The sequence below is a fragment of the Balaenoptera acutorostrata genome, chromosome 13 (assembly GCF_949987535.1).
Source record: "Balaenoptera acutorostrata chromosome 13, mBalAcu1.1, whole genome shotgun sequence".
Lineage (NCBI taxonomy): Eukaryota > Metazoa > Chordata > Mammalia > Artiodactyla > Balaenopteridae > Balaenoptera > Balaenoptera acutorostrata.
The window spans coordinates 48,787,264-48,810,296 of NC_080076.1; the positions used below are offsets into that span (position 1 = coordinate 48,787,264).

At 41.7% G+C, this 23,033-nt stretch overlaps 1 protein-coding gene across 1 annotated transcript in view; it reads left to right on the plus strand.

Moving 5' to 3' along the window:
* Window positions 1–23,033, plus strand: part of CDH2 (cadherin 2) — a 213,711-nt gene that overhangs the window by 12,582 nt on the left and 178,096 nt on the right. Inside the window, exon 2 of the mRNA XM_057527082.1 lies at window positions 16,876–16,987. Coding sequence (XP_057383065.1) covers window positions 16,876–16,987 — 112 coding nt within the window. The remainder of the gene's footprint in view (window positions 1–16,875; window positions 16,988–23,033) is intronic.

Below are 23,033 nucleotides of genomic sequence, written 5' to 3' on the forward strand. Positions count from 1 at the left end.
TTACATATAACTTAGTTTCATTCTATCTTAATAATATTGCAATATTTTTGAGTAATTACTATGTGCCAGGCACTGTTCAAAGTACTTTACATGTATTAACTCACTTAATTCGCACAAAAATTGTACTCAGTTATGTATGAGGATACCAAAGTACAGATAGGTTAAACTGAGGTGCCCAAAGTTATTTTGTTAAGTGATGGAGCTAGGATTCAAATGCCAGCAGCCTGATGTTGGAGCCTGTGTTTCTAGGTTTGATATTTATTTGAATGCAGGTAAAAAAATTAAGGCAGGATAGACTTTTTAAAACAGCTTTTTCCATTGTAAAATGTGGTACATGTAGAGGAGTATATAAAGCATATATGCAGTTTAAACAATACTTAAAGTTTACAAAATATGTCCATACAACTACCAGACAGGTTGAGAAATAGAATATTACCAGTGCCTTGAAAGTCTCCAGAGTACTGTTCCCATTTCCCTCCTTCCTCCCAGACGTAACCGTTATCTTCATTTTTGTGATAATTATTCACTGATTTTCTTTATAGTCTTATCATCTATCTATATATCCCTTTTATATATGTGTAAAAGTATATATAGAGATGTTTATATAAACGTGTATATATCATGCATATATGTGTAAATGTACCATGTATACGTGTGTATGTATGTATATGTGTGTATATATACACAGATGTGTATATATTAATATATTTTTTGTGATTCCTTCTTCTCAGTATTATGTCCGTAAGATTCATTCAACTGAGTCGTGTAGCTATAATGTATGCATTTTCACTGCTCTAGAGCACTGCATGCTATAAATATGGTACAATTTACTTATTAAGTTCATTGCTGATGGACTGTGTGTCTGGTTTCAGAATTTTGCTGCTGTAGACATTCCTGTACATGCCACCTGGTCATAAGTGCCCAGGGCTACTCTAGGGCTGCATTTCCCAAATTTTCGCTTATATAAAAATCACCTAAAGCTTGTTAACCATAGATTCCTGGCCCGATCCCCTGAGCTCCTGATTCAGTAAATCTCCAGCAAGCTCCCAGTGATGGAATGCTGGTCTGCTCTGGGGTATGTCCCAAGGAGTAGGATTGCTGGTTTACAAGTTATATGCCTGTTCTTCTTTACCAGCTACTGCAAGAGTTGTTCTCAAACTGGTCCACCAGCACCATGTACCTACTTTTTTTTTTCCATAATCTTACTATACATATTCTAGTTAAGCGTTAACATTTTTAACGACCTGGTGGACTGCATAATGGTATCTCTTTTTGGTTTCAATTTGTATTCTTTTGGTTACTAACGCGATGGAGATTGTTTTTATATATGTTCTGGCCTTTCGTCTTCCTTGCGGTGTCTGCAGAGCCCTAATCCATGGAATGAAGTTTGTAACTCGTCCGTAGCTTGGCCTTGCTATTTGTTGCCCATTCTCTTTGCCTAACGTTTTCAGTCATGGTTCGTATAGTATCTTTCCAAGGAGTGTGAGCTTTCTGGAAAGCTGACTCATGATTAAATCTGTTATCTGTGGAGTGCTTACTATGTGCCAGGCCAAGCAGGCTGCCTGCATTGTCTTATGTAATCCTCACCTCAGGCTCCTGAGATAAGTCGGCATCATTATCATCATCCATTTTACAAAAGTCTGAATGCAGCCTGGCTTAACCCATTCACCCAAAGGCACACCTCTAGGAACCTCCCAGGGTTTGAGTATTTCTTCCTCCCTGGTAACAATCAGGTCCTTGGAAGTCTCCAAGAGCTGACCCAGTGGGAGCAAGATAAGTCTTTCTATTCAAGATTTTGTAGGATTGCAGCCTGGAGGAGAATTTGGACTCTAGAATGAAGACTTCAAGGATCTCAATTCCAGGGAGCAACCTTTGGCCTTATGAATGGGAAAATCTAACACTGAGCCAGTATTAGGCTAGGCTGCTGTGGAAGTAGGTGATTTCTGTCTCTGGCCAAACAACCCCTAGTGGTGATTTTAAGAGATACAGGTAACTGATGATTGGTTGACAGTGCTATGAATTGCCCTCTTTTTCCTGACCTCAAGCCGGCTTGGCCCTGAACTGTAGACACCCAGCAATGCAGAGGCACATGTGATTCTCTGTTCCCAGGACTTGGGCTTCCCCAAGCACTTGAAGAGACTTGGTTGTCTGCTCTCAGACCCTCAGCGTCCAGCCATCCTAGTGGACTTGTGGCCCTGCTGGCGGTCGAAGGATGTTATTTGGCCTGGCTTCTTTTTGATCTTCAGCCTTGGCCTTTGAGTATTCAGTAATGTTGAGGCCTCGTTGGTAATTTTGGTGACTTTGAAGAGACCTAATAAGCAGTGCTTCTTATCCGTCTAAGTTCTGGATGAATAAGACAGAAGAGTCAGCAGATAGAGAACCACAATACAACCTTTATTACTGAGAAAGATGAGGGTAGGACATACATAAGGTCGCTGAATTAATTCCCCTCCCCCTACACCCGCCTCCCATCTTTAGTGGTGCTGGATGAGAGCCAGCTTCCCACCTAGGGATCCTGCTGTCTTAAGGTCATCTACAGCCTAGCAACATTGGCGCTGTGGAAGGAGGCTGGGCTCCCAACAGAAAAGAGGTGAGGAAGGGACCAGGCTCTGTGTGCCCAGTCATTTCATCCAGACTGGCCAGAAAGGTTGACAGAGGTTGGGGGGTGGGTGGAGGTGGGACGTTGCTCGTGTAGCTCTGTATGGAAGGAGGGAGTAAGGGTTCCACTAAACCTCCCGCAGAGTTTGAATTAGCCATTGAGTTTATTATGTTCTTACCCATCAAGTGCGTGCTCATCCCAAAGAGTGGCGATCACCCTCAGAGGGAGAGATGGGCTCTCTCAGGACAGTCTTGCTCCCAACTTCATGCCGTCTTGGACGATCAATAGCTTTACTTTATGAAGAGTCCTCAAACCTAATGCCGCCCACAAGATGGTCACAGCAGCGCGTGCACATCTCGGAGACAACTGTGTGTTAGATTCCAGAGCAGTGTGATAAAGCAAATACCGTAGTAAATGGAGTCACACATTTTTTGGTTTCCTAGTGCATATAAAAGTTATGTGTACACTATACTGTGGTCTTCTAAGTGTGCAATAGCATTATGTCTACAAACGCAATGTACATGCCTTCATCAAAAAAGACTTTATTGCTAAAAAATGCTAACCATCATCTGACAGTGCACGGTTGCCACAAACCTTCCATTTGTAAAAAAGAAAATCAATATCTGCAGAGTGCACTAAAGCTGCATATGCCCGTAGTTGTGCAGCCTACAAAGTTGGAAAGCAAACCGATCCTGATCCTAGGAAAGTTTTTCTGGGCGACATTATGACCCCAGAGCCTGTTCTTAAATGTCCCAAAGACCATGATAGGAAGCGGGTGACATCTGAGGGAAGGACTCACCATGGGTGGCAAGAACCTTCCCTGGTTGAGTCTTTCCCCAATGCTAATGGGGCTAAGCCTCTTGTCTGTAAGTCGTGACCTTTGAACTAAACACAGAGGTCAAAGGGGAAATGGAGACTTATAGAGACTGAATATGCTGGACGAGAAGGAAGGGCACCTCCGAAAAGATGGGGATCGCCACCGGGGGTATTTCTGAACCTTGCACATAGGTGGCAGTATCTCAAATGCCAGCTTCCTGAAAGAAAACCCAGAAGGCACAGGTGGGTCCCCTCCCCCCAGATAAATACAGAATGCTAAATTTAACCTCCCACAGGGAGCCTCTCCCAGATGAATTTTGATTTGCAACCAACACATTCAAACCTTCTACCTGGCCTTCCCCTGTGAGCCCCTTGAGGCTGTCAGCCTGCCACTGTCCCCAGTGTGGGCTCTGTTGCGTAGATGACGGGGACACACTGTCTTGGGAGCAGGTGTTTTCTGTCTCTCACCACTTGCTGTGGGGTTGCTTTGGCCAAAAAAGGCCATCTGCAGGGGAAGATTTCGCCTTAGTTTATAAAGATCCGTCCAGACGGCTTGGTGGAGGCTGGCCCTTGAGCCTGTGGTCAGGTTACAAGAAGCCAAGATGTGCCTTCCTTGGCCTCCGAATGCAGAGCAGAACTAGAGGCAGACAATCCAGTGCTGCCCTCCTAGACCTGTCATTCATAATTTGAAGTGAGAACCTCCACAGGGCTCTTGAATTCACTGCCATTTAAAAATAGCACATATTGTTCTGCTCACTAATCTTTAGGCAGGAGATGTTGAAATGATCCCCTTTTTCTGTGCCTCAGCTGTCTCTGCTCATTCACGGGCACCCCCAGGAGTCCTGAGCTGCCTCAGACCTTTACCAAGGCCACGCTGCTACAGCCCTCACCCAAAGGCCTTTGCCGTTTGGCTAAGGTCACCGCGTGGCCTGTCTCCTTGGTCCATGGCCTTCCCTGAAGTCCACCGTCTTTGCTCTGGGCCCTACCTCTGTAAACAAGCACTTTCCTAGAGAATAACCACCGTAAGTTGTGGTCACACATCAAGATCAAAATACCCTGTGGTTTAGGAACTAAAGCCTCTTGATGTTAAAAGCTACCTGCCCAACTATAAAAACCCACCACACTGCACAATCAAGACTACAAACCACCAAGTTGAAAAACAGGCAGGGCCCTAGGAAAGCACCCTTTCTCCCCTGCCCAGAGCCCCAGTACCTCCGGGACTGTTTTCTTCCCCAACACTGGATTCCTTTTTTTTATTATTTCTCAAAGTCTCCAGAGAGTACACCAAATGCCCAAGTCTTTGAAGGGGCCCAATAAATGGGACCTCTCCTCCCTGAACCAGGTTCTGAACAGAGTGAAATAGAAGCCATAAGAGTCAACAGTTAGGAAAGGAAAATCTCACCATGGTTCTGGTGAGATCTGGGCTGGAAGGCATGGCCTTTATCCGTGGGCTTGTCTATTGCCCATGTGGAACCGCAGAATTCCATAGACAAGCTCACTCAGTTGCAGGTGGCGCTGCCCCCCACCTACAAGTGCTGCAGGGGATCTGTGAGCTCCCAGCGTGGAAAATGAGATCACCACGCTTGTTCTCTGTGGGCCTGCGACTCCCAGGTGGGAGGAGTAGGGGGCAGAGCTGGGCACCAGGTGCCCAGATTGTTATTTCGAATTCAGCCTTCAGGTAAGTTCAGTTCATCCCTCTTCTCTCTAGGGTAGCAGTTCACACATTTCTTGGTCTCAGGGCCCTTTTTACACTCTTAAAAATCATTAAGTGCCCTAATGAGCTTCTATAATGTGGGTAATATCTACCGTTGTTTAGCATATTAGAAATTAAACTGAGGAAATTGTGTGGTATTGATTTAATTCATTTAAAAGTATTAAACCCATTATGTAACACAAATACCAATTTTTATGAAAAATAACTATATTTTCCAAAGCAGAACAACGAAATTAGTAGGAAGAGTAGCATTGTGCTTTTGTTTTTTTGCACATCTCCATGTCTGACTTAATAGAAGACAGTGGGTTTCCTGTATCTGCTTCTGCGTTTACTCTGTGAAGGTGTGACACATCACTCACCCTTTGGAAAACTCCACTTGACACTCGTGAGAGAATGTGAGCGGAAAGGATAAGAATATTGTTATATTATGGAAGTAGTTTTGCCTTTTCAGTTCCCCTGGAAGGATCTTGGGAACCCATAGGGGTCCCGAGACCACACTTTGAGAACTGCTGTTCAGAGTCTGACTGACAGGTGGAGTGGAAACAGATGAGAGTATTAGAAAAGCAGAGTTCCTTGCAGAGTTCCTTCCACATGGAAAGAAGCTTCGAGAAGGGAAGATGCACTCCCCCTCTACAGGTTATACAGTGCAATTGTCCAAATGCCAGACTTACACTACTCAGTATAACCATAGGTGGAAAAAATGCTAGTCTTCAGCCCCGCCGAGTTGAACCTGGAACTGGTGATATTAGCCCTGTAACCTGTGGATTAGCATGCAGGGCTGGTGGACTGGCTTCTTTATGGCTTAACCTAGAGCACCGCCCGGCAGGGTGCTGCTTTGGGAGCAGGTTCAGGAATGGCTTTGAACTCTGACGTTATTGACAGAGCCCTCTTCATGGCAGCACATTTCTGGAGGCTGTGCTGTGAATGTGATTTTCTCACCAGAATAATGGTATAATTGTCTTGATAATTATCTTATCAAGGACTCAGAATTAGATAAATCATCACCATGGCCAGCTATTCAAATTAAATCAGAGTTACAGCGACTAGAAGCATTGGTAACCATTTTTAAAAAGTGGAACCATGTTCCAGGTTTTATGAAACGGACCTAATTGTACATGAAGACCAAGGAGTGTGGGGTACAGAAAGTGTACAGAGAGTCTATAACAGGCTGTAATTATGCCCTCATCGATACATCACCTACTGAAAATGAATATACTCACCATGGTGGGTATTTACTGATAATTTTCCATGTGTGCTTTTAGAAGAGTCTGGGGTTGATTATGGAGTCGGGTGACTTAAAAAGCAAGATGTTTATAAAAGTTTGACCTGATGTCTTCTCTCCATTTTTTTTCACATGGTGAACAGAAACATTGTAATTATTCTGTTAACATATATCACAATCATATTTGAGAATCATATTTTAGGAAAAAATTCACAATGGCAGCAGGTAGATTTGTCACTTGGTCTTAATTCTTATAGGACAATTTCCAGCCCTTAGCCAATGTCTGAGGATGCTTCCTGATGGTTTTTGTGTGTGTGTGTGTGTGTGTGTGCGTGTGTGTGTGTGAGATGGGGCAGTGGCTAACAGTGGTCCCCAAAGCCTTTTGGTGTAGGTTTGAATATCATCCCAAAATTGACTAGCTATAAATGACCCATGGCGATTTCCCTTCAGTTTGCTTCCTTGCCTGTGAAATAGCACTAGTAATAGTACCTACCTTGTAGGGTTGTTGTGAAGATTGTTGAGATATATGCATGGAAAGCATTGTAGCACCGTTCCTAGGCACTCGATAAATATTAGCAATCACCAATATTCAGTGTACTTAGTTAAATTCATTTCCAAGTTGATTATAACCACAGTCTGATGCTATGTACTCTACTACTTGATGACGTTTTGAACCTTGTGTAAAAAGCATGTTGCAATCTCTGCTGAGTGTAATGAGTTGATGGGGCAAAATCAATCAAAGGCAGGATTGGCCACGTCTACTGGAATTGCTGTAGGCACTTCTGGAACTTTCAGTGGCAGTTTAATTGCATAACTGCCTGAGCCACTGTCTCATGATTGTGTTACACTTTTATAAGCCAAGTCAACCTGTAGGTGTAGTGTTGCTACCCCTGACGTTAAACATCCAGATGCTTATTGTAAACTCCTGCCTGTCTTTTGATAGCCACTCCATTCCACAAAGTCTTGATACCTAGGAAGCCTCCCCTCACAGGGGCTGAAGAGATCAGCGACTGCACAGACCTCTGTGGACTTGACTTGCTGCATGTTTGTATATGGTCCTAAGGTCTGATAGGTTCAGCTCCTGAGAAGTCCACACTCTAAACTGCATCTCTGATGAGGCACTCTGATTTTTGTCTATCAAGCGTTTGTACTGCAGTGCCGTCTTCTAGCTCAGAGTTCAAGGTCAGCACGGTTGTCAGGTTCCTGGACCAGCATCAACACCGCTGTTTGACTATTATTCTCTTTGTCCTTACTTGATTAAAAGAAATGAAAATCAGAAAAAAATAAAAGTACTGATACCAGAGATATTCAAGGACCCATACTAATAACAGAATTGAAATAAAGATGGACACGAGGTGGGTCACAGGGGGCAGTGTGACCCCTGCACCTAAGGTGGTCTAGGTTGTATTATGAAGGCAAGAAAGAGTTAACCCGTTCAAAACGCCGTGCTCTCCCTCCAGGACAGTACGTGACAAAACAAAAATATCAAAGTCCAGGGTTAAACTTCTGCACATTTCAAGCATATTTCCAGGGATATGAAATTCAAAGTGTCGTCAGTGGCATGACTTATGCAGAGAAAGATCTTTAAAGAGTGGCAGTAGCTCTTGAATAATCTTCTTAACATAGCCTCCCACGTCATGGATGGAATCCTGTGAAATGTAGAGAATCTGGCAAATGTATGGTGATAAATTGGATTTAAACATTTAAAAAAATTAGTCATGCAGAATTGGTCTTGAAGGGTTCCATTATTCTATTACCATGTACCCCACTAACTGCTTTAAGAGTGTCTTCACTAATTGTTTATATTTGCTTATATTGTTTGGAAGAGATACAGGCATAATAAAAGCATCATCAGAGCTGCCCCCCCCCACCGCTACCCACCCACACCCACACATCACCTGTTATGAAAGGAATTTCACTTGTTTTCTTTTGTACATGTTTGTGAATGAAGTTTTATTCTTTGTCACCTTGGTTTCTTTTTATTTATTTATTTATTTATTTATTTATACAGCAGGTTCTTATTAGTTATCTCTTTTATACATATTAGTGTATACATGTCAATCCCAATCTCCCAATTCATCACACCACCACCCCACCCCACCCCCGCCGCTTTCCCCCCTTGGTGTCCATATGTCTGTTCTCTACATCTGTGTCTCTATTTCTGCCCTGCAAACTGGTTCATCTGTACCATTTTTGTAGATTCCACATATATGTGTTAATATATGATATTTGTTTTTCTCTTTCTGACTTATCTCACTCTGTATGACAGTCTCTAGATCCGTCCACGTCTCTACAGCTGACCCAATTTCGTTCCTTTTTATGGCTGAGTAATATTCCATTGTATATGTGTACCACATCTTTATCCATTCCTCTGTCGATGGGCATTTAGGTTGCTTCCATGACCTGGCTATTGTAAATAGTGCTGCAGTGAACATTAGGGGTGCATGTTTTTTTGAATTATGGTGTTCTCTGGGTATATGCCCAGTAGTGGGCTTGCTGGGTCATATGGTAGTTCTGTTTTTAGTTTTTTAAGGAACCTCCATACTGTTCTTCATAGTGGCTGTATCTATTTACATACCCACCAACAGTGCATCACCTTGGTTTCTTTTCAGTATTCCTACTTCACAAAATTCTTTAAAAATATTTCTCGGGTATTTATGTAGCAAAGAGATAAAAGTCTTCACAAAAAAAAAAAAACCCAACAATATCATGACAATAGCTAACCCTTGTCTTACGGTGAATCGGGTGTTGTTGCTATGCTTCATAGCAATCCTAGGAGACCAGTATTACTCTTCTTCTCCTCCCCCTCCCCTTTCCCCCCTCCTTCTTCTTCTTCTCCATATTATTATTATTATGGAAGAGGTGGAGGCACAGATGAATTTATAAAGCTTGTCAAGGTCACATAGGTAGCCAGAGGGGAGCCAGGATTTAAACCTAAGCAGGTTTGCTTGGAGGCCCCAGTCTTAGCTACTACACAGATTCCTGCCTTTGTTTCCATAAAGAATAAGGGGAACAGACATATAAAGCAAAAAGAGTTTTCCAGCTTTGTGGAAGCTTGAAAGCTCGTGGTACTGAGACTACGGGAAAATTATAACGAGAATGAAAAGCGATGTCACTGTGGGTTCAGAACCGGAACAGATAGACCAGTCCTAACAGGCCCGCAGAACTCCTCAGCTCCCATTATGCTTCTGTCCTTTTTAGACAAGGAGGTCGATCTTCAACCTGGGAAGAGTAGAGCAAATACTTGTAAGAGGAAATTGAAACTCAAGATAGGTGAGCTGATTGTATGAGCAGGCAGAGCCACACTAAATGAGCTGGGATCCTCTGGCCAGCGTGAATTTCATCCTGGTGGGCCAGGAGGACTTGCCCACTGCTTTCATCTTGGAAGAATTGTGGAGAACAGAGGAATTACTAATGGACTGGGGATGGGTTAATGTCCCAATTAAAAGAAAAGCCAAATCCAGAAAATGTGGTGTTCAAACAAAAGGATAGAGGGCCCCATGCTGACCTGGGGCAGAATTCTCCAGCCAGTAATGAGGAAAGGTTGGCTTGCAATTTTCATCTTCAGATGTACACAGTAACTAGGAGACAGCATGGAATTGTTCAGAACAGAAAAAAATAATTGTTTCTTTATTCCCTTTTGTTGCACAGTTATTCAACTTGGAGACTAGGGCGGAAAGGCAGGCATGCCCATATCTGGAGTTGAGAAAGGTTTGGGGAGATGGAGGTATTGGGTTGGATGTGTGGCTGGCCAGTGCTGCACGGGCACTTGTTAAACACACCGATTTATCCACCACAGCTCTTAAGATTCTGTGTTAGTGAGTCTTGGGTTGGGACCCAGGAATCAGAGTTTTTGGTGAATGTCCCAGATTACTTGCTGTGCTGAGTAAGTTGGGAATGACTGGGCTTTAGGACAGATGTACGAGGTAGAATCATGTTGTCATCATAGTATCAATACTGACATTACTCAGGGCTAATACACTGAATAACCATGTGCCAGACGCTATTCTAAGTGCTTTACACATGTGATCTCGTTTTATCCTCACACCCGCCTTGTGCGTGGGTGCTGTCTCAATATACATATTGTACACATGGGGGAACTGGGGTTTCTGAGGTCTCACAGATAGTAAGGGGTGGGCAAGATAGTAAGTGATGGGCAGGATTCAAACTCAGGCAGTCTGGCGTGTTGAAAGTCTGGGCTGTCCCTCTTAAGAGCCTGGTTTACGGCTCTGGGTCAGTGGGAAGGGCCGTGTCTGGGCATGTGTCATGCCCTGTCTTTAGCATCTAAGTAGCATCATTATGAAGACATTGGGGTGATCCAGACAGCCGGGAGGAATGACTAAATCTGGATGGAATTATTAATTTATCGAGATCAAGTCTTGGAGGGTTCAATGTAATTGCTACCCCTCAGGGCCCCACGTCAGAGCAAAGCTACTGGAAGCCACGACTTAACAGTTGCCTGGTAAAAAAGACCTGGGTTGTTTGGGTGGACTGCACGCTCAATATAAATCAACAGGGCCTTTGTCTCTGCTGTACCTTTTGCCTGGGATGCCCTCTTCCACTTCCTCCTCTTTCTCCTGGCAAAATTTTAATCATCTTTAAAGGCAGAGCCTAAATGTCACTGCAGCTATGGAGTCTTCCTTGATTTCTACAGGCAGATTTATCATCCCATTCTGCTGCTTTAGCACTTTGTTCCTGACGTTATAATTTTGCGATTATCTTTCTTAGTTTGTGCCACTCGTGTCCACGGTCACTCAGCTGCAAACACGGAGGGGGAGGGCAAAACCTCCTGCCTCCCTCCCTCCCCTCCCTCCCTTCCACTCGAGTCCCTGCCGAGGAATCAATTTTAACTGTCTGCATATTGATACAATCGCCCCTTTCTCATTCCTGCAGCCCCTGCCTGATTCAAGTCTGTGCCCTAACTTGTCGCCAACCTGTCACTTGTTGCCCCCCAACAAAACACACACATTTCCCACGAAGCATCAGAGAATTCTCTATCAAACACAATCTGCCTGTGCTGAAAATGTGTGCCTGGCTCTCCACAGCCACCAGGATAACCTCAAGTCCCCAGCCATCTATGATCTAACCCGGTCTAACTCTCCAGCCTCAACTTTTGACTCCCTGCCTTGCTTCTTGGACTCCCGTGACACTGAACTCATTGTAATTCCCCAGGCAGTGTGCTGTTTCTTGCTGCCTTGTTCTGGCTCAAGCACTGACCGCCTGGGATGGCTTCCCTGCCCCCCACTGCCTCGCTCCTCCTGGGCTCGGCTTGGGAGGCCCCCAGATCCCTGCCCTGGGCTCTCCCCATGCCCTCTGCATCCCTCTACCTCTCATTGCCACTTTCTATTGCAGTTATCTCTATTTTGCTCTCACTTGAAGGCTTGAACTTCCTAAGTGCAGGGCTGTGTTTGCTTCAGTTTCCCCGTGGCAAGTGGACACTTAGTACATGTTTCTGCAAAGAATTGTAATTATTTGTCCTACTTGGCAAGATTAGAGGATTAGAATCTTGCCTCTTCCTCTTCCTCTTCCTGGAGGTGAGGTCTTGGGTATTCACCTCTGAGGGAGAATCTGTTTGCTTATTTGTAAAATTCAGATAATTACAGTCCCCTCGGGGGCTATTGTGAGACTTAAGCGAGATGGCGGTGTTTTATAAACCGTAGCATCCTGTTCCAGGGGTCCACAAACTTCAGTCCTGCTGCCTGAGTTTGTATGGCCAAGAATCTTTTTCACATTTTAAATGCTTTTTTAAAAATCGTAAGAATAATAAATAATCTTTTTTTTTTTTAAATTTATTTATTTATTTATTTTATTTTTGGCTGTGTTGGGTCTTCGTTTCTGTACGAGGGCTTTCTCTAGTTGTGGCAAGCGGGGGCCACTCTTCATCGCGGTGCGTGAGCCTCTCACTATCACGGCCTCTCTTGTTGCGGAGCACAGGCTCCAGACGCGCAGGCTCAGTAGTTGTGGCTCACGGGCCCAGTTGCTCCGCGGCATGTGGGATCTTCCCAGACCAGGGCGCGAACCCGTGTCCCCTGCATTGGCAGGCAGATTCTCAACCACTGCGCCACCAGGGAAGCCCAGTAATAACGTTTGACCCTTGAAAATTATATGAAATTTCAATTTTGATGTCCATGAATGAAGTTTTATTTGAATGACCAGAGCCATGTTTATTCATCTACTGATTGCCCACTTTTGCACTTCGGCAGCAGAGCCAAGTAGGTTCAGTGGAGACCCTGTGACCTGAAAAGCCTCAAATATTCACTCTCTGGCCCTTTACAGAACCCGGGTGCTGAGCCCTACGTTATTCAAGTTAGGAAAATGCATGCGATTCACTGCCCCCTCCTTGTACACGGAACTTTTTGAGGGGAGGTTTCCTCTCTTTGAACTTCTGGAACCTCCTCCTGGTCCCTGCAGTGATGAGTTAGTGTCGGGGGGAAGCCACAGGGGCTGGCTTTGGGCTTTCGGAAAAGGAGAACGTTCCAGTAAGAGTTTCGTGGGCTGTTGGGATAGATAGTGAGCTCCACGCTGCTGGGGGTGTTAAGGGTAGTGGTCACTAGTTTTCTGGGTCGCTGTGGAGCAGGGTGTCACGCCATTGGCCCTATTGACATCTGGGGCTGGATAATTCTCTGTGGTAGGGGCTGTCCTGGGCACTGTGTAACGGTTCGCTGCATCCCTGGCCTCTGGCCACTAAAAGCCAGTGGCATCCCCTCTTCCAGTTTCAATGACAAATGTGTCCAGATGTTGCCAGATGTCCCCTGAGGAGGCAGTACCACCCCGGGTTGAGAATGAATGTTGGAGAGCGTTGAAGCATTATGGGTGAGACTACAAAACTTCCAATGTCCAAAAAAGCTGTTGGCACTAGAGGCTTCATGAGTTGGAGTTGGCTTCCCTGGATGGGTTGTGTCACCAGCTCCGGGGTCTCGCATGATCCCAGACTTAGTCCCAGGCCCTGTTTTGTAAGGTTGCTGCGAGCATTAGATGAGATATCCACGCATCTACAAAAGACCTGTTTGGAGATTGTATTCATTTCAGTGCTTTCCTGTCTGCTTTAGGAACATGTTAATTTTGTTATTCCTGGACTGAATATTAAGAGGGGAAATTAATAATAAATTAATAGGGAGAAATACATATTTGAATAATTTTATGGAGCCTGTTTTTTAAGAAAACACATTATGGAATAATAATAGTATGTTATTTTGTGGATCCATTTTGTCTTGGGGAAGAAGACTTCAGAAAAGTTTCAGTTGTTTAAAAATATGAAAATCTCATAAAGTAATACAGGACGCCCATGGCTGTTTAATATTGGTAGTCAGCATGTGTTAGAGATGTGCTTTACAAACACGGTTTCAGGAATTCTCATAGCCACCCTATGCGGGTAGTAGATACTCTTTTCCTTGATAAGGAGAAGGGGGACAGACGTTCCCTTTTCTGAGATAAGGCGGAGACAGAAGCTCAGAGATGAACATTCACGGTGTTACGGATGGACTTGATGTGGGCTTGAAATCCCATTCCTGTGGGTTTGGATGGGGAGCACATTGCTGCTTATTCCTCTCCCTTAGGGCAGGTCCACGAGAAAACAAGACACTAGGAGTGGAGTTAAAGAAGAGATGACAGTCTTCCTCTAGTCTGTAGATTTCATTGCCCTCTGAGAGTTCACCTAGAAAACCACACACTGCCCTAACCCTACCACCCACAGGATGGAATGTGACCCTTGTTTGTCTCTGGCCTGCTGCCCCCTCCGAGCTCTGTTCCCATCTCCCTCTTGGGGTTGGATCCCCACCATGGTTCCCCTCTGTAGCGGGAAGGCTGGAGGTAAAAAGGCCCCTTGACCCCTAATCTGTCACTGGGACACAGATTTAGAACACATTGGTCCAACTTATATGGCGAACTTGGGACTTCCCTTTGTTTGTTTTAGTTAGCTAAAAGCTAACTAGAAGCGCTTGCTCTGTGCCAGGGCCAGTATAAATGTCTGGATGTTTGCAGCTGACAAGTAGCAAAATATCACCCTGTGTCCCAAACTCGATGGCTGTTGGAGGCCCAAGTTCTTACTTCTCAGAGAGTCCTAGCGATTTTCTCTTTCTCATTTTGAAATATGTAGAGCAGGCAGGGTATACAGGGAATGATATACTTTGCACCCACCTTCACATTTTACCCTGTTTGCTTTAGATTCTTTTAGAAAGAAATGAATTATGACAAATAAAATCAAAGCTACCTGTAGGATTCTTCCTGATGCTTTTCCTGACCCACCTTCTGCTGGGGTAGCGACTCTCCTAAATTTGGTGCTTATCGCTACTTTGTATATTTTTATATTCTTACTACATATGTATGTCGTACATTAGCCTTTGAATTCATACCTTATATATAAAAACAGTCATCAATCATGCTTTGGATTTTTGGTTTTTGTTTGCACGATTTAGACGGCAGTGCACCTTGTTGCCAATCTGAATGTGGAATGTCGTATGAATAGATTTCTGAACTTACTAAAGATAATAGTTGTTCCTAGGTTGATTTATAATTAAATTTCTCTTTCAGCCTTACATGAAAGTTAAAGAAACTGAGTATTTGTTTTGAGATGGAACCCTGTGGATAGATGTAGCTCCAATTCTTCCACTTTAATGCTTTTTTTTTTTTTTTTTTGACTAAGTGAAAATTTATTGGTCCACTTCTCCTATTGATGGGCATTTAGGTAGTTTCTAGGTCCTGCAGTTACAACCACGCTGCAGTGAACATTGCTGCACATGTTGACTGGGGCGCCCATGGGAGAGTTTCCCAGGGAATATGCCTGCCATGTAGGATATGTCTACTTTTACCTTTACTAGGATTTTCCGAATTGCACTCCAAGGTGACTGTACCAGCGTCCACTGATACCTGTGTAAGAGGGTTGGTTGATTGCTCTGTATCCTTGACTTGAGACAGTCTTTTCTTGCCCATAACAGACTCAGTATTGTTTGCTAATTTGATGGGTCTGACCTAATATCTCACTGTTGCTCCAAATACGTTTTTGAGATTAGATACTGTGTGAGATTTAACAAAGTCCAAATGTCCTTTTCTCTTGATCTTCTCGGATCTGAAAAGAATCCTTTAAACACGAGATTAGTCCGGATTCTTGCAACCTCAGTATCTGCAGTACTTGCCATGCATCATCCAGGAAGTCCTTCAATTGTGAAGCTGTGCTGTATGGCGTCATTCAGACAACTGTTTTGAGGTCTCCCTGTTTCCGGGGCCTCCCTTTCTCCTTCGTCCCAATTTCTGGTTCTCCTCCCCAGGGCAGGCTGCTCCTAAGCCTGGCCCTGGAGCTTTTGAAATCCCTACTTCAGGCAGCTTCTGTCCACTCTCTTCCTCCTGTACTTGGATCCCCATCAGGGCCGGGTAAAGATTTTTATAACTAACGTCAATGCTGCATGAGTTCTACTGAGGCTTACTCATCCTGTGATGATGTCAGTAGGAAGCAGGGAAATTAACTCGGGGTGGGGACGGTGGCGACAGGTGGATAGCACTTGGTATGACGGAGATTTCAGCCCACTGGGTAGTTAGCTGTGTATGTGATGAGCCAGAAGAACACGGCGAGAGATAGTGACTTTCTCATTTTTAAGTATAAAAAGGAAACATAATTATATTAATTTTTATTTACATTTTTAGTGTGTTCTTGCCCTTGATCAAATTAGAGAAAGATACACTTTTTTTTTTTAATTGAAGTATGGTTGACTTACAATGTTGTGTTAGTTTCAGGTGTACAGCAAAGTGATCAGTTATATATATATATATATATATATATATATATATATATATATATATTCTTTTTCAGATTCTTTTCCCTTATAGGTTATTAGAAGATATTGAATATAGTTCCCTGTGCCATACAGTAGGTCCTTGTTTTTTATCTATTTTATATATAGTAGTTTGTATCTGCTAATCCCAAACTCCTAATTTATCCTTCCCCTGCCATTCCCCTTTGGTAACCATAAGTTTGTTTTCTATCTGTGTCTGTGAGTCTAGAGAAATATATACTTTCGATGGGCTGGTTTTACTTGGTATAAGACAGTCTATATCCTGCGGTAAGTATATTGCAATTTTGTTTTTTAATTCAAGGGTATATTGAAACAAACTTCATAGAGAATTAGACGAGAATATAAAAATCAATATACTCAAACGTGTACATGTTTCTTGCGAAGTTAAGTTAGTGACGGTGATTTGTGGAGCCTCAGAACTCTCGGGCTGTCCCCCCACCCCCTGCTTCTCTTGAGAGTTTTTCATTCACAATGACCATTTTCATGGAAATGTTCAGTCCTTAGAAGAACCTGGAATGTGCGTTATTTAGATTTTACTGGACAAGTGGGATTTGTTTCTTCTACCCCAGTTATCAAAAAGATTAACCCTTTGACCTCTACACTCTAATCGCAACCACTCTGAAAACAAAGGGGTTATTTGTACAAAATAGTGGGAAAAGCAAGGCTTTATGCCAAGTGGGACGTTTCTCCGTTGAAGGAGGTGGCAGTCACGGCACGCATTTTCTTCCTTGTGTTGCAGGCGTCTTTGGAGGCTTCTGGTGAGATCGCGTTATGCAAGACTGGATTTCCTGAAGATGTTTACAGCGCAGTTTTGTCCCAGGACGTGCTCGAAGGACAGCCTCTTCTCAATGGTAGGATCTCAAAAGATACATTTGTACCCACGGCGTCTGTGCTCTTGAAACGCTGTTCCACGCTGCTGTTAAAAAAAGTCTCTAAATGATCTCTACTGTACAATAAGTATGAATTTTTCACTGTCCCTGTAATGAAACTGTAGGGACTTTCTTTTAGGATTACAGAAGAGCTCACGAATCTCTTATGTACATACCTGGAAGGCTCCCAATCTCTTGAAAACATCAGAGAACTTTCATTTTTCATTTACAGTGGAAACCATCGCACAATTAATTTTTTACAATTTTCTGCCTACATTTTACTTATGTTACAAAATCATATTTACCAAATATCTGATTCTCCTGCTTTTAAAAATTATTTACAGCTGTCATCTACTTAGTATTTTGAATCAAAGAAGTGGCTATAATATTATCTCTGCTGAGACATGTCAAACTTTAATATTTAGCAAAATTATAATGAACAGATTTAGCAGGTAAAGCCTCAAGACAGGAGCATGAAATCCATATTTTTATTATGCCATTGTTTATAGAAATTACTAGATAGCTGCTTTAGTCATAACATATGTGAATTTCCAGTATAGACTCATCTCCTATCTAAATATGGTTCAAGGTCATCATAGTTATCATATGAAAACTCTTGCCAATAAGTCTAGATTAAATCTGAAATAAAACTTGAAATCAAAAGCAAAATTCAAAGTCCCTTCTGTTACCTCTAATTGAAAGCAAATAAAATTTTGGGTAGTAATATTTTCATGGACTTATTTATCATTACACAAAATGTCATTGAAATAGGAAAGCAAGAAGAATTGATTAAGAAGTTGTATTTGGGTTCTAATTTCCCACAAATCGTGCATCTCTCTGAGCCTGTTTTAGACAGTCGCTTTTAGAAAATCTGAGCGACCTCAACTAATTAATTTACACAGGGCTCTACCACACAGCCTTAATTGAAGTGTTTCTGTAGCTCTGACAAACCTTAGTGGTACCATACTTAAGAATACCATAGACAGAGGACTTTGAAATGTAAATGGACCCTACTAAGCATCTGTGGTGCAGATTATCTTTTATTTTCATTTCTGTTCTGATTGTGATTTGCTTACACCTATGTGATCTTTCTGAAGTTGATTTATTATTTAAAGACATCCTCCCGTCCCTGCCTCATCACATGGTATTTTAATGAGTAAATGTTAAATCAGTCTGTCTCAATGCTGAATTGCTATCTCATCAAGTGGTTAATGGTTGATGCGATAGAGGTTTAATTCAAATCAAAGTGTGTAGATTTTTTTTTTTACTTAATGCAAGTCTCAGAGTTCTGCACATTTGTCATTTTCTTTAAATCTGTAAATTATTATGTGGCATCCTAGGACCTATGTGACCTTAAATATTATTTGAATGCTGAAAAAATATATTGATATGATTCTAAAGAATAATTCAGGCAGAGCAAAAATGTCAGTGGAATTTGTTGCATTTTTGCATTTTATTTTTGACATACATTTTTAAATGGATAATTCCTTCTCCTACTTTCTCCTTCTAAAAGCTTGTTGAAATTTGCTGCTTACAAATGAACACATGGTCTGTCTCTAGAAGCCATTGATTTAAGATGAAATACATTGGCATGCCAAATAGTTTTGAAAATGAAAACCTGTTTTTTAGTTATTAGATAATGATGGTGACAGTAGAAACCGGACGCAGCTGATTGCCAGTGTCATTTTAGTATAACCTAGAAACTTGGGACTTCGCTAGACTTGTAAATATAAAAGATTGAAAATACTTCTGACTTTGTGCTCTAGCCATCTCTGAGGGGAGTGTATATGACAGTCTCTGGTAGAATTTCTACGCTTTCCGTGTGCCAAGTTATTACCATTTTTATCTTTTAGCCTTGTTGATAAAACTGTTCCTCTTGTGACACACCATTATTTTGTTTCTTTATCATTCACAGAATATGTTAAAGAGCACCAGCATCTCAATGTGTGAAACAGAAAGTTCATAGTATTGATTCGTAGAAAAAACTTTTCTTTTTGGAAGGAGGAGGGCTTTTGTGAAACATCAACATTCCTTTTTACATGAGTGTTGTCACCGGTTATGTTTATTTGGGAGAATCCTTACTTAGAAGAATTCTAGTTATTTATTTATTTATTTTTCCCTTTTCTGTCTTTTTGGAGTTTTTAGTGAGATGATAATCCAAAGTTGGGTGTGTCCACTGAACCCAAATAAATACCATGCCATAATTATATTCACGAATTCTACGTTCTGCGCTAAGTCCATTCACCATGCATATTCTAAAGCTGAGAGGAATCTATTGCAAGGCCAACCAGAGTGATCACTTTTGCCATGGTTTTATGATTTACAGTCTTCAAGGAAAGAAGTAATTGTGCATAAGAAATATGCAACAGTTTTCCAAGGCATTTGCCTCATGGCAGGCTCTACCATATTAAGGTTGACATTCGAGTCTAAAAACCTGTTGAAGTCATGACTCCTAACTCTTGATGCTTCCTTTAATTTCCCACTGATGACATTTGGGGAAAGGAAGACAGTAGTCCAACTGTATGTATAGGATGGTTTCATAGTGTACGTTCCTGGTGCACTAGACTTTGTACAAAAGTTTAACATTTGGGTTTATAAGTGCCATGAAAGCTGATCCTTTTTCAAACAGTGAAGTCACAATCTTTGTGAAGGTGCTTGAAAAACATCAAGCATTGGATAGAGAGAGACGGTGTATAGTCATGTTAGAAAAGCGGGCTCTAGTCTAAAGAACGTCCTCTTCTCCCCATCTTCCCCTTCTGTTTTCTGCTGTTGTAATGAATTTCATAGAAAGACTGGACCCAATGAACTAGTGCTATCCCTCCAATTTCTCTTACGGTTTTCATCAGTGAGTTTTTGGTAAAATCATAAAGAGGGCAAATGTATTTTGTGATAAACCTTCATATTTCACATTATATCATGTGGAATATTTCCACTCTTTTGAAAAGAGGTCAGTACTTCAAAAAAATGGTTATCTAGGCCTCTGTTCCATTTTGTTAGCAAAACCAGATTTTACTTAACTGTGCCTCTATTTTTGCACTTACAGGTGGTTTCCAGTTTTTCTCTTACTTAGTGTGCTGCTGTGGAGATTCTTTTTTTAGCAAACTCTGATTTTTCTTTAGGGATATTTTCTTTGGGGACTTGTGTTCAAAAGTAAAATTACTAGGCCAAAGGGAATGGAGAGTGTATTTTTTTTTTTTTTGCATTTTTGTAGAACTCTCCTTTTCAGGGCTGAAAGTATGTTAGTTCTTTTCTCCATCCTCATTACCATTGAATTTTACAATGTTTTTCATTTTCTTACTTCCCCTCAGGTGAAAAACATTCCTTTTTTTATCGTGTGGTATTCTCTGTTTGCCTTTTGTAAATCAGGATCAATTTTAATATGTTTAGGTCGTCATTTTTACCTTGCGTTTTTCTATTCTGTTTTAAAAGCATTTCTTGCCAACCCCCTCATTTTACAGGTAAGCAGATTGGAGCTCAGAGGCATAATAGGCTTTTCCCATGACTGTACAGTTCTTTAGATTGTTAACTATAGGTCCGGAATTAGAACCCAGGTTTCTGATACCTAGTTTAGTGATGATGGTGATGATGATAAAAAGCTATTACGCAATAACACAGGGAAGAGTGAGAGCTAGCCTATCTGTCCGTGTGTCTCGTGACAAGTTTATCTTAGAGTTGGTCTTCTTTATTTCCCACTTAACACCATGGTTTGTGTGTTACTAGACGCATTTGGGAATTGGTGACTCTAAGGCAAACAAACCCCCCTATGATTAAAAAATATCTCTCAATGATTGTCGCTATGAGTATTTTGTGCATACCTGTTTACAAGCAGAAACATTTAGGGCTTTAGAAAATAATATTTAGTCTTGAATATTTAACTTACACTCCACTGAACTAGAAAAAATCTCTTGTGGGAGCACATTACTTGAAATAAAATAACTGCAATCATAAATTTTCATTCTTTGACCAGCAGTGTATCTGACACTAGGAAATAACAACCATGCTGCGATATCAGCAGAGAGCATCTAAGCTGTTTTTAGGGTGGATGTGAAGAGTGATTTTCCTGTGTGTTTTGCATTGGTGGTCCGCATGCTTAGACATCTCGCTAAGTAAACTTCTCCAACTCTGGTCAACATAAATAGCAACCTGCAATTACCAAGAAGCTCTTCAGTAATGCATTCAGACTCACCAACTCTGGGCAGCCCATGATGATTATTTTCAACTAGATGGAATTTGATTTAGATTAGTTTACTTACTGATTGAGGCTCGTCTGCATTAACATGGTGAGAGGAAGCCGTCATATGGTATCTTTAGATACCAGTACAGAAAGTTTTTTATTGTCTAGTAGGACTATACAACTGCACTACTTTTTTAGTAATATAAGTGCTTGTGTATGTTACGCATTACTGAATTGGGAAGCCATCTATATTTTAAGCAGTTCTGCTGTGTTCCAGGCTTGTATGAATACGTTAGGAAACCTTGGCTTTTGTTTAAATTCGTGTTTTTTTTTATATTTTGATAAATCTTTTTTTTGTTGTTATTGAATGTGTAAATGTTTTAAGATATTTAAAAGGTAGGTTTCTAAACATCTTGTTTATACCGTTGGGCAGCCCTTTACACTTTACTGATTCCCAATTGATTGTGGGGAAAAGGTGTTAAGGACTGAGATTGTTCTCTTGGATATTGATGATAGGCTCTTAGGAGTTACAAATGAAATAAAGATTCTCAGGGGTGGAGAACTTTTTTTTTAATACCTTGTGGCATTTATCTTTTAAAGAACTTTAAGGATGTAATAAGATCAACATAAGTAAGAACTAAGAAATTTCATCCTTGTTTTCATCGTAATCATTTAGACTTTATTTAAGACTTGGAATTTTTTATATCCCTTTCAATGTGATGTATTTTAGGTCCAGGTTTCTTAATGCAATGCTGCAAACCAAGATAAGCCAGTTTGGTTGGTCTCTCTCTTTTTTTTTTTTTTTTAAAGTCCTTTTGCAGTTATTCATAGTCTTCAGTAATTTGGAGTAGCTGAGGTCTGCCGTCTCACAAACTAGCAGCCAGATCTGTGATAAAGAAAGTAAGTCACACCTCACCTGTGCAAACGTATCAGCAAGCAGGCACTGAACGGTTTAAAAATCTGTCCTCCTAAGATCAGGGAGCCCCTCTCGGTCTGTCCTTTTAGCCTGTCTAGTAAGCATCTGGTGGAGAGTAGAAAATGAACACAATAAATAAGTAAAATTTACTTTATGCTAGATGCTATGGTGAGAAATAATGCAGAGAAGGGAAATAGGGAGAATGTGTGGTTTTGTTGTTTTAAATAGGATGGTCGGGGAGGTGTCATTGCATAGGAGACATTTGAATAAGAATTGATGTTGCACGTGGTCCAAGAGCTATAGATAACTGGGAGAGGAACATTTGAAATAACAACAAACAGCAAGTGCAAAGGCCCTGAGGCAGGATTGTGTCTGAAATGTTGAATGCAGCAAAGAGCCTCCATGTGACAAGACATGGAGAGCGGAAGGGGCAGAGTAGTAGGGGATGAAGTCAGATGAGGCTGGAGCAGTGGTGGGCTACATTGTGTGGGGTCCTGTAGACCACCGTGAGGACGTAGGCTTTGACTACAAGGAGGTAAAAAGCTATCACAAGGCTTTCAGCAGAGGAAAGACATGATCTGACTGACAAAATAGTATTATTCTGGCTGTTATGTTGAGAAAAACCCCAAAGGGGATATGAGGGGAAGAGGAGACAAAGTAGGAGGCTAGTGATAATCTAGGTGAGAGAAGACAGTGGCTTGAACCAAGGTAGTAGTTGTAGAGGTAAGAAAAGGGAGTGGACGCTGAATAGTAAAAAAATAATTTATTGAAGTGAAATTTACATAACATAAAATTAACCATTTAAAAGTGAACCATTCAATGGAATTTAGTGCCTTTCGGTGTTTTGTAAGCACCGCCTCTATCTAGTTCCAAATAATTTTTACCACTTCTAAGTAAAACTCCTTATCCATTAAGCATTTTCTCCCAAATCCTCTTCA